Raw genomic sequence first — 12,853 nt, forward strand, 5'->3', positions numbered from 1 at the left:
AAGATAAAGACTGGATATCTGAATGACAGGATAGGACAAGGGATAGCGATTCTAAAGTAAATGGGGGGACAATTTTTTTTTTTACAATGATAGTTTCCCTATCAAGCAGAATTTCCTAGATTTCTGTTGACCAGTCCTGCTCACACTGTGGATTTTTCTGAGAGGCCAGCTCTAAGGCATTTTGTATTTGTTGGGTTTTGTTATCTCTATTTCCCTCTTGCCTGTCTGGTTTAAGGCAGCCTGATGAGCTCAGAGCTAGTCTTCCTTGGGATTTTGCCACATATTTTTAACAACCAAAAAGACCTTTCCCCCCACATATCCTCATCAATACAAAGATATATAACTTTTGCTTCTTTTGATGTGCAGAAAAAGCATCCTGTTTATATGGTTGGGTTTCAGAGCGTCTGTGTATACCTGCATGAGGTGCCTCAGGAGTCAGAGTGCAGTAGCCAACATTATTTGTTAATAACATCATATTTGAAGGTTTTCTTTATGTCTAGGTGTTAGATGAAACATGAGGTGATCACCACCATTTGCTTGAGCCTTTATGATGGTGATTTAATGAGGAAATAGGGAAGTGGGAAAGAAATGGAGACTATAGTCCATATGGTCAATGCTCCACTCCAAAACACCAAATCTCACAATGGATGGGGCTTGAGAAGCACTCATGTGACAGTACTAAACACATTTATGGGTGTTTTATATACAGGGAGGCAGACATGAAGAAAATGCTGCAAATTCAAGATATCTTGGATAAAGGAGTCAAAAGGGGGCTGATCCATCTATTCCAAATACCACACAACTTTATGCTACTTACAGTCCCTGCTTCCATGCAAGGTGGAGTCTTCTCTCTGTAGGAGGCAGTGGTGCCTATGCACAGTTTCAGCACATCCATATTCAGGATCAACTAAAATAAACTTCTTTGTGCAGTCTTTACTTTGTAACAGTTTCGTATCTTGGTCACTTATCACATTATGCCATAAAACGTATGCAAAAGAGACTAACAGATTTTGGGGGTTATTTTTTGGGTTTTTTCCCCTGTAGAAATGAATCTACTAACTGCAATTATTCTCCTGGCTGCATTGTTACACCAATCTGATGGACAGGTAGGAACATTCATCTCTGCAAGACACCCATATCTGGCTCCTTTGTATAGAAATCTGAGCTGATACAGTTTGATTCTCTGGTCTCTGGAGAATTATAATTATGGGGTGCAAGTATTGTTAATATGTTAATGTAACATATTGAAGATGAACTTTGGTTTCATGCAGATTTTTGTATTATTATTATTATTATCATTATCATTATTATTATCATTATTATCAGTAGTAGTAGTAATGTACTGGTTGAGCACCCTGGTCTAGTGGAAGATGTCCATGTATAAGACAGGGACTTCAGAGCTACTGGCCCTGTTAGCTTCCAACCCAAATAATTTTGTGGTCTTGCCTATCAAAATTCTCTTCCCTTCACGGGGCTAATTTTAAAAAGACATTTTTCATAAATAAATTAATAATTTAAGATTCAGAAATCTGATTCATAAATCTCCTAGAGAGAATTAGGTTTGTAAGATATCTGCTATGCAGGTACTTGCATGAGAGGTATTTATCAAGATCTTCTTATTAATGAATGAAAAGGAACAAATACTTTAGGAAAGAAAATTATCATTTTCTTCAATAAATCTGTGTTGAACCATGCTGAAAGTTGATACTTTCCTTACCTAAGTAAAACTACTGGCTGCGATGTTATTTCTACCACCATAGATATCTTAAATTAAACAAGATTTATGAGACCAATTATTGGTGTAGATTCAGTTGACAAAAAAAAGGTGACAAGAAGATCATAATTTATCTTGTTTATTATATTTCTGTTAAATGGGACCTTCACTGTTATTTTTTCCAGGGTTTTCCATATAAAAGTGTGAAAGGTTTCTCCTTTCCTCATTTTAAGTCTCAAAATGAAAAACAGATCCTTGAGCTACACAATGAAATACGGAGATCTGTAATTCCCACAGCCAGGAACATGCTGAAGATGGTGAGCTATGAATTACAGCTAGCCTGCTTTTCCCTTAAAAGAAATGGTGGGGCAAACCCAGCATCAAAGGAAGCTGTGGGATGAAGGGATTAAGAGCAGCCTAATGAGAAGGACTTGGAGATGTTCATGGATGAGAAATTCAACATGAGCCAGCAAGATACTCCAAGGGCACTCCTGCTCTGGAGCCAGGCTGGGAGAGCTGGGGGTACTCAGCCTGGGGAAGAGAAGGATCCAAAGGGACCTTAGAGCACCTTCCAGTACTTAAAGGGTGTCTATAAGAATGAGGAAAAAATACTTTATCAGGGCCTCTTGCAATAGCACAAGGGCTAATTGTTTTTGGTTAAAAGCAGGTAGATTAAAATAAGATATAGAAAGCAGATTTTTATGATGAGGGTGGGGAGGCCCTGGCACAAGTTGCCCAGAGAAGCTGTGGCTGCCCCATTCCTGGGTGTGTCAAGACCAGGCTGGATGGGGCTCTGAGAAAACTGGTCTGGTTGAAGATGCCCCTGCTCATTGCACAGGGTTTAGACTAGATGATCCTTCAAGGTCCATTCCAATCCAAACTATCCCTGATTCTCTGAATCTAAGAAGAGAAACAAACTCTGGATGAAGGAAAGAGCATACAAAGCAAAGCGGGAGATGCAGCTTCTGAATCTCACAGTGTCAGGAGGACAAAAGAAACCTAGATCTGCAAAACTTTTCCCATCCCTGTCACCCTTGATATCCTTGTTATCTCTGTGCCACGAGCAGATGAGCTGGTCAGTGTTTTGTGGTTAATCCTGCGTAGCAAGGCCTGAAACATTCTCCAGGTTCAAAGCCCAGCTGATATTAATCACCACAACTCAGCTGCACCTGGGCTGAAAATCAGATTTATGCCACTTAGTCCAGTGCACCCTGAAGTGTTCATTCAGAACAAAGATGAAGGAAAGCAGTAGTATGTTATAATAATCAGCACCATCTGAAGATCAAGACTGTGTGATAGAACTGTGCAGGATAACCTTCTCTGAAACTTTTAAGAGTTGAAGAAATGTGGTTTCTGTGCCCCAGGAGAGTAATCAGCACAACTCCTTTCTGTTGAGGGTCATGGGAGCATTCAGTGCTCAACACCCAAGCCATTTCCTATTTTTTTTTTTTTTTTCTCATGGGCTGCACTAACCTATCTGTGACGTGGATTCTTCTTCCTTTGTGTCTTTCAGGTGTGGAGTGACAAAACTGCCAAAAATGCTCAGAAATGGGCAAATCAGTGTGGGATGAAAATCAGTCCAAGAGACAGGAGAGTTATTAATGGTACTGATAAGCATGGAGCCTGAGCTGCTGGGTTGATGACAGATTGCAGATGACCCCTGTGAAAGTGAAATAGAAATAAGCACGACGTTAATCTGTTGTAGAATAGCTTTTTAGGATTATTAGATAGAAGATGTCCCTGTACATGAAAGGGAGGTTGGAACAAAATGATCTTTAGGTCCCTTCCAACCTAAACCATTCTGTGATTCTGTGATTATTAAACAAAACCATAATTTTTGTCAGATAAACACTCTGAAAGACAACTTTTTGCAAGTCCTTAAAGTCACAGGGGAAAGTGAATGGCATCATAAGCATTTTTTAGCATATAGCTACAGCCTCTCTGTCCCACCTCCTGCCCTGTCCTTTGCTTCTCTCCTAATAAAATAGATTTACTTCTACTCCAGGTGTCACCTGTGGTGAGAATGTGTTACTGTCAACCTACCCAAGGACGTGGGCTGATGCAATTCAAGTGTGGTACAGTCAGTCGTCCAATTTCAAGTATGGATATGGACCAATCTCAAAAAATGTCAATGTTGAGAGCTACACTCAGGTATGGAGACTAGAAACAAACTGCAGGGATACACCAGAACCACAGGAGTACACTTAAGCCAGCTGGGAGTTATTTATAATCAGGAAAAAAATATCAATGTCATCAAACTACTGTCTATAGATCCAAAGATGAATGATAAGCTAAAATTCTTTTCTATCTAATTACGAGGCAATGGAACCAGTATTTTGAAAGAGCTGTCCAAAAATAAAATATTAGTCTGTAGAAAAACCTTTAATTTAGAAATGAATATTTTTCTATACAGGAATTGAAATACGTGATTAAGAAGCGTCAAAGCAAAATACCTATGATGAAAATATTTGAATTTCAACTTCAGTGTCCTTCCAGAAACTGTCTTCAAAAACATTTGGAAATTGGAGAAAACTCATATTTTTTTATGTAAAATACAGAAGAATGTAAACTCATGTATTCTTTATAACAGCTAAACTTTAAATTTAAAAGCTGACTAGAAAAAAAATGAAAGGAAAAGAAAATATTTTCTTGTTCTGTTACGTTATGAAGTTTTGGGTTGTTTTACAAGAATTCACTCTGAAATAATGTGTTTGTTTTTTAATCTACAGCTAGTCTGGTACAACAGTTACAAGGTGGGATGTGCAGTTTCCTACTGTCCCACAGGCCCATACAAATACTTTTACGTTTGCCAATACTGCCCTGCGTACGTACTCCCTTCTTACTCAGTCGCGGTGATTATGGATATATTTCCAAAACATCTTTGGCTATAGGATAAAATAATTGCAATCTACTTTAACCATTTATACTTTTGAAAATACCAATGTAAATTGTGGGTTTAGCTGCATGCTGAATGTCAATATCTGGTTTATTTTGCATTGAAAGAGATAATAGGGAAATTTTAGCAGATGAACAAGGGTTTATCTCTGTCAGAATCAGGCATCAGGCACAAATCATGCTGTAATTTTGACCACAAAGGAGAAAATCAGATGTAAAGTGGAAGCCAACAGCAAATGAATACTCACAGAGGTAAAAACTTCATTTCAGAAGGGTTTTGCTGGGGTTTGGAGCAACCTGGTCTGGTGGGAGGTGTCCCTGCCCATGGCAGGGTGTTGGAGCTAAGTGATCTCTAAGACCTCCTCCAGCCCAAAGCAGTCTGTGATTTTGTGATTTTACGATTGCCACAATCAGTTGAAATCTATTAGAGAAGCAGAGCTAGGAAGCACATACACTTTTTAATAGATGATGCTATACATCTACAATCAATCAATTAATTTTGTTCCTCTAATTCTTTCAAATTTCAGAGGAAATAACCCAATGCAAATAGCTATGCCTTACAGAAGTGGACCAAAATGTGCTGACTGTCCTGGCCACTGTGACAAAGGACTTTGCAGTAAGTTACTCCATTCTCCTTAAAAAAAAACCCACCACATTCTACAATATTCAAGCCATTTTAATAGCAGAGCAAAAGTACAAAGTTTATATCGACATGGACAGCTGGAATTTCTGGAAAATGCAGAATCATCAAACCAGAGCTCAGTTTCCACATAATATTTCATGAGTTTGCTTCTCTCTCTTTTATTTTAGCCAACCCTTGCAAGTATCAAGACCTTCTTGGAAACTGCAAAAATCTGAAAATGTTGTTTGGCTGCAGCCATTCACTGGTGAAGAAGAAGTGTCCTGCAAGCTGCAAATGCACCACTCAAATCATCTAAAGTCCTGCTGGGTGTCATTACAGCTGCAGAGAGATTTTAAGAAAAGAGTAGAACCCACTGTAAAGTGTATTTACTCTCAGTGCATCTGCTCAGATTCACCTGTAGGTAATAATTTTATCTGAAATCTGACCATTACTTCAGTCTTAGACTAGTAGCTCAAAATAACCTCTGATGTTATTTTAGGTTTTGTAGAAATCATGTTTTAAGCTACTAATGTGTTACTTTCTTTGTGTTGTTCTTTGTGTTGTGTTACTTTCTAATGTGTTGTCTTTCTTTGAAGTGGATCTGCCAATGATTTATTTCTTTTTTAATGGGAAACCCACTTTTAAAACACTTCAGGTTTTTTGGCATCATTCATTAGATGCCACTAAATTTTCTTCTGTTAACTTTTTTTTCATTGTTAATGGAATGTCTTCCTGCTAAATAAACACATGATCTACCACCAGTTCACAAACAGAGCTTGTAATTAAACTTATTTATAAACAAAGGGGTGGTTTGTTTTTTTTTTAATTTGGAAAATTGCTTACGGAATTTTGAGGTTCTTTTATATTTCATGTGAGTGTGGAAGAGAAAGGAAAATACGTACAAAGCAAAAAGGGAGGCACACATTGTATCTGCAGGTTTTCCTCTGACCTAATCACAAAAATTCTGCTACATCTGCCTGCAGGTGATAAATGATGACTTTATTCCTGTGGCTCTTTCCCACTAACCTTGCACCACATTGGGTGTCCCAGCAGACCTCCAGCTGCTCCTGAAAGGGTCCTGGTTTTCCATAGCCCTATTAACACACAAACCAGCCTTGAGCAGGGCAGAACTCACTTACCACTTTCCCTTCTTATTTCAGGCCAGTAAAAATAATTTTCTCCACAAGACTGCAATTCTAGATAAAGACACAAGAGGGTGAGCCATACCCAGACATGAACCTGCATTGCTTTTTTCATTTTTCTACCTGCATAAAGGATATCCCCTTTTATTAGATATTAAAGTTTTGGGCCTAGTCTGGCCTGGATATCTCCTTTTATTAGATATTAAAATTTTGGGCCTAGTCTTACTCACACAAAGTTTCTTAGCTAATATTGGCTCAATAAATAATTAAAACATAAAGAAACATATAGTTTGGCAATGGTTTCCTCCCCTCTATTCTTTCATCCTGTTTCTGCTGGTCAAATTACCATCATATTAAACAATTGAGAATGTCGAATTAGGAAAATTAATGGTTTCCAGGATATAAATTAATTCTGGTAGCCTTGATTTTGTACCTTCCTGAAGCAGAGTTTCACCCTCATGACCACTGGCACTGTGCAAGGCTCCAGAGAAGCTGGAGAGAGACTTTTAACAATGGCATGGAGCAGCAGAACAAGGGTGAATGGCTTCAAACTGAGAGGGGGCAGGGTTAGGCTGGATATTTAGGAAGAGATTCTCTGGTTTGAGTGTGGTGAGACCCTGGCACAGGTTGCCCTGAGAAGGTGTGGTTGCCCCATCCCTGGCAGTGTCCAAGGCCAGGTTGGACAGGGCTTGGAGTAACCTGGGACAGTGGAAAGTGTCCATGCTCATGGGAGGAGGTGGAACAAGATGATCTTTCAGCTCCCTTCCAACCTAAACCTTGATTCTATGATTTTTAGGGACTGTAATTCAAACTAAAGCTGGTGAAAATTTCCAAAAAATGCTGTGTTTTCCTCAGAAAACGCTAATCTGTAAAACCCCAATTCTTTTATGGAGGGATGTATAATTTTGGCAAAACTCTCAGGTATTTTCTGGGTTGTTTTCCAAGTTTTTCCTCTTTCCTCCCCCTTTATCTGGGCCAATGAATGTTTAACAAGGAATTAGTTTATTATCAGAGATTTCCAATACAGCTCCCTTCCCAAAGAGCCAAGTTGCATGCTCTGGTTATCCAGCTATGATTGAGCATGGCAACAGCAAGAGCTGGAAGGGATCTCCTACAGCTTGAGGTGCCACCCTGGAACACCAGGCACACTTCTGAGTTTCTGCAGGGTATCCAGGCACAGACTTTGTGCTTTTGTAGGAAATTTCAAAAGGTTCTGCTTCCCTACTGATGTGGAACAGAACAAATAGGAGGTGAGATGAAATGCTGGAAATGCTACCTGGATGTTCCTGTTTCTCAGAGCTGACATCAAGGAGTGCTTGGGATACTTCCCTTTGTTGTTCCCATCTCTGTGTAAGCTGAGATGCTGCTGAATATGGGTTCATCACACTCAGATGGGGCAAAAGCAATATGACATTTGCTGAGATCCAGCATGTCAAATGACTTTCTCCCTGTTACTTGCCTGTATTGTCACAAAGTTATTTTTCATACTGATGTCTTGACAGTGCCTTCATTTCTGACACTAGGATGTGCTTTTTGGTTTGTGCTGTATTGTGCTACCTTTTAGGCGTTCGTCCAGGCAAGAAGCAAATAACAGCAGGAATTTCTTACATTTTCTATTCTGGTTCACAAGAAGAACACGTGCTGAGAGATGATAAGAGCAACTACCACAGAACAAGTCCATGCCTTATCTGTGGAGAGGGGTGTAAGAGCTCTTCAGCTGCTAACTCACATGAAGGGCCTTAAACACAGTTTTGAACAAAGGTTATGAAGTAACTTAGCAGTCAGACAGTTTCTGAAGAAAGAATATTTTTGATATTTAAAATGTACCAGTGGCAGCAGTTTCATGGCCAGATTTGGCCCCTGGGCTAAACCAAAGGGGAGGTCAACACTTCCAGTATCCCAATGTCTTGCTGAGTGCCATGGGCCAGTATCTCCCATTTTTCTCCATCCATTGATATTTTAGAACAAATCTTCCATAAAACTAGTCTCACTCTTACTCTTGACAAATCTCACCAACAGGTTAACATGAAATGACAGAATCATTAAGGTTGGAAAAGACCTTCACAATTAAACCATGGCCCCATGTGCCACTTCCACACGCCTTTTAAACACCTCCTGGGTTGGTGACTTCACCACTTCCCAGGACAGCCCATTCTAATGTTTGACAACCCTTACCATGAAAAAATTTTCTCTAATACCCTATCTAAATCTTCCCTGGCACAACTTGAGGCTACTCCCTCAAAACCTCATAATAAATAAGAAGCAAGGGTTGGAAACCTTCACATGACATTAGAAATTTGTCTTGTCAGAATATCCAATTTATTCCCATAAAATAAATTCATGGCAAGATGTTTGAGCAAGCCCAAGCAGAAAAGGTCCATCAGAGCAGGGACAGGAGAGGATGTTCCCCACCCCTGGGCTGCTCCCGTCACTCCAGGCCAAGCTGCCAAAAATGAGATTTCTCTAATGTAAAGGCCATGGTTAAACTGTGAAAAACAGGAGATGAACTCTCTGATTAAGAACTTTCTTGACAGCTGCTGTCTCCACTCTAGGCTGTGAGCAAGACTTTTAACCCCCAAGCCAGACATTTGACCTGCAAGCTTCAGCCTCACCAACTGCAAGGCAGAGATAAACTCACACAGTCAGGGCAAGGAAGATTAGTGAAAGCTGAGAAAGAGCCACAAAGCACTAGGCCCTGTAAATTATAATATCACATTTGATGGCCACACCTCCAGCATAATTATATCTCAGTGTAACCACAAGGCAAAGGGGACAGGGGGCAGTGGGAGATAGAAGCAAGGACGTGACACTCCCTCCTGACCCACCGGTGACGTCTGAGGTTCATGGGTTGGTCACTGGGCTCAGCCCTCTGCCCTGGGCTCTGTGAAATGCCAGCCTCAGACTGCTCCCCAGGACTGACAGATACTCCAGCACCAGCATCAATAACAACTCTGGAAGAAAAGCAAGTTTTAGGAAAAGTTGAGGCAGCAAACTGGCATGGAAAAGAGCCGTGTTAAATATTCATTCAGTCACTGATGGAGAGCCCAAGGCTCAACACATGTAAATGGAAATTACTCTTTAAAATCATTATCATCACATTCTTGGGGTTTTCTACACAGAAATGACCGTTTGAAATCAAATTATATTTTTCATTTGATGTTTTACATCATTAACACTCCTCTGCTTTCTTCTCTTTTCCCACTGCTCCATGACATGCTGAAAGTAAAAGAGAAAAGCCCTGGATGCCACAATAAAATCAAATTTTGGCTTTTATTTATTTTGTTGAATAAACCAGAAGATTTTTTTATTTCAAGCACTGACTTTAAACCACCAGGGGTTTTTTTAGGACACTCAAAACCATTCATCTATCTTCTTTAAAAAGTCTTTTCCCAATGTAAACAAATTCCAGAAAACTACACTAAAGATAACAAAGGAAGTGTTAAATGTGTTATTTTTATTTAGTGACATACAGCATTCTTTGTGCAGGCACATATGATAAGTTTCCCACAAAGTGATTGCTGAAGGGTCATAAGAGGCTTATTTTGAAAAAAATTGAACGGTAGCCCTTGTGATTTTTGACAGGACTGACACACTGAGGAGAAAGGGACATTTTCTGAGCACTACTGCTTCTGAAGCACAGAAATTACAGAATTTCTGTATATTCAAACCAAGAATGTATTCACCTCTTATGTAAATGTGGCTGTGCAACTCCATTCAGATGATGGAGGTGATTTTCCACACTCACCCAACAACATATCAGAAAATGTCTCCTAAAAAAGACTCTTTAAGTTGATGCTTTTTTCCTAGCAGTGGCTCCTATGCAGGTGCCACTATTCCTTAGGGCAGGAGATATTTCTCAACATTCATTCATTAAATAATTCATTCATTCTCAACATTTCTCAATGTTTTATTCTTTATTTTCTGCACAAAACCAAGATATATATACATATATGTATGTATACAAAATTCATATACAAATTACAGATAGTTATATATATTATATATTGTACAATAATATATATTATAATTATATATATTATATTATATTATATTATATTATATTATATTATATTATATTATATTATATTATATTATATTATATTATATTATATTATATATAAAGATATATGTATATATGTGTGTGTGCATATACACATATATATATAATTCATTAAGAAATTTAGTGAAGAAAATGAATTTCTAAGCATTAAAACTGGAAAGGTCAGCAGCAGCCTTCCATCTGAATGAAGAAAGACATAAAAATTTTACAGAGGGCAAAATATTTCTTGAAGTTATTACATGGCAACCTACCTACAATTGCAGGAAAAGTCCTCAATGACCTAAAAATTCCATGCTCCTGAAGAGAGAAATGCTGGCTGATTGAAGAGGTAAAAAATGTCAGTTACAATAAATTAGGTGTTGGAAGACAGTGATCATGCATCTTCCAGAGATAGCAGTGGCTCAGTGTGCTTGAGGAAATCAGTTTATAAATGGGAAAGGAGAAAAATGGCAAAGGAAAAGAAATGTGTAAAGAACCTGGAGGGGAAAAATGAAATGAAAATGAGTGGTAAAGTGTGGAAAAAAGATTTCCACAAAGATGGGGAAATTTGCTGGTCATGTAAAAATAGCCAGAAATATCAACAATGATCCAAGCCTAGTATTTAATAATGAGCACTGAGGAGGTTTTATCCTCCTTGAAGCCTCTCCCAGCACCTACCCATGGCCCAGGAGCATAATTTTGGCTTAATCTGTCTCTGCTCTTGCTTTTTGACCTGCCTCCTGGATGACCCTTTGACCATCTTTTCTGTGATCAATAAACATAAGGATGGGTGCATTGGAAACAGAAAACCAATCCAGACCATTCTGACAAAATATTAACCATAACATGTCATAAACCAAGCTTAAGTCTTTGGCTCTTAGGTTATTCCAGTAGTCTTGCACTAAGAGTCATTGCAGATCTAGACATATCAGTTGTGCAAACCAGTAAAAAGATTTTTATCCAGCTTTATATGAGTTATTTAACACTCCATGCATGTTTTAGAGGGAAGTGAGAGGTATCTAAGGAGAATGTAGCATCTAATGAGCTACAGCATACAAATTTGTACCTCTCACAGCTTGGTATGAACATTTCAGAGGCTGGATTTTTCCACTGAGGTAATTTTTCCTTCAATACTCCTATTTATTTGCTCCCAATTCATTTTAGTACCTCCTGTGTTGGTTTGTCCCGGAAGGGGTGTTGTATTTTAGATAGTAAGTTGAGTTGTAGTTGTTCATTGAATTTGTCCTTGGCCTGTTGTGAGGAAATAATCAATTCATCTTGTCAGTTCAATAGCAGAGGACTACTTTGGGATATTCAGTGATTTAGCACTTACTTCCTGACAATTAAAAAACAGTCATGTAAATTAATTATGAAGGTGACAAATCATGTCTTCCATCAGGTCAGCATTCAAGCTGCAAACAAAGAAGTCCCCACTTGCCTAACCTCCTCAGCCAGCTGGAGGAGATGTTAGCTGTACACAGGAAAAACAAACAATATGGGAGTTTCTTATAAGAATTTGTTATGTACTAATTGTTCTACTCATATTTACAACTTGTGCCAAGGTCAAAATTATTAGAATTTGTGGGTCAGTATGAACACATGGACAAAAGGCACAGTTTATATTGGGGTTTAACTTGTGCTGTGGCTCAGAGTTTACAGCACTCACTGAGTCATAAAAATTTATATTTACTGTCTCTCTCTGGTTTGATCCTTACGTGGATAAGACCAACTACTTCATGGTACCACTGAACCACACCTTGATGCTGTACCACTGAGAACATCACAGCTCAGCCTCCAGAGGCTGATGGTTGTACAAATTATGGAAGAGCCACACTTAGCAGGAGGTTTTCTGGGATTGCTGAGATTCATCTGTACTTGTGTCTGCTCATTTAAATAAGGAATGCATCATGAAAGGTCACTGAGGAACAAAAGACTTATGGAAACATAGAATCACAGAATGGTGTGGATTGGGAGGGACCTAAAATAACACCCATTTCCAACCCCTTCCCATGGACAGGGACGCCTTCCAATACCCCAGGGTGCTCCAAACCCCATCCAACCTGGTTTTGGACACTTCCAGGGATGGAGCAACCACAGCTTCTCTGGGCAAGCTGTGCCAGGGCCACAGCACCCTCATAGGGAAGAATTTCTTCTTAAAATCCAAGAATCAATGCAATTCTCTTCACCTTCTTTCACAAGTGTCCTTTCCTAGTGCTCTTCTGGCGTGATGCAAAGAGAGAACCCAAATCCAGGTGTAATCACAGCTATGGAGTGGATTTTGAAACCTAGAGGTTTCCACATTCAGACAGTCCTCTGTAAGGAAAGTCAACTGAGATGATTCCCTGCCATCTTTGAAGTCATCTCCTTGTGCTTTTTCAGAAGCTTAAGACCTGCTTGCCTTTAGAACCAGGCCCTGTAAGGGATTTCACATGGGCAGGAGC

General features: G+C 39.1%; 1 protein-coding gene across 1 annotated transcript in view; it reads left to right on the forward strand.

Annotated features, from left to right (window-relative positions):
• Positions 1–5,636, forward strand: part of LOC135298274 (ancylostoma secreted protein-like) — a 39,669-nt gene extending 34,033 nt beyond the window's left edge. Inside the window, exons 10-16 of the mRNA XM_064415880.1 lie at positions 1,045–1,106; positions 1,900–2,031; positions 3,228–3,318; positions 3,720–3,865; positions 4,444–4,538; positions 5,137–5,225; positions 5,420–5,636. Coding sequence (XP_064271950.1) covers positions 1,045–1,106; positions 1,900–2,031; positions 3,228–3,318; positions 3,720–3,865; positions 4,444–4,538; positions 5,137–5,225; positions 5,420–5,547 — 743 coding nt within the window. The 3' untranslated portion in view covers positions 5,548–5,636. The remainder of the gene's footprint in view (positions 1–1,044; positions 1,107–1,899; positions 2,032–3,227; positions 3,319–3,719; positions 3,866–4,443; positions 4,539–5,136; positions 5,226–5,419) is intronic.
• Positions 5,637–12,853: the final 7,217 nt, after the last annotated feature.

This window comes from Passer domesticus, chromosome 3 (assembly GCF_036417665.1).
Source record: "Passer domesticus isolate bPasDom1 chromosome 3, bPasDom1.hap1, whole genome shotgun sequence".
NCBI lineage: Eukaryota > Metazoa > Chordata > Aves > Passeriformes > Passeridae > Passer > Passer domesticus.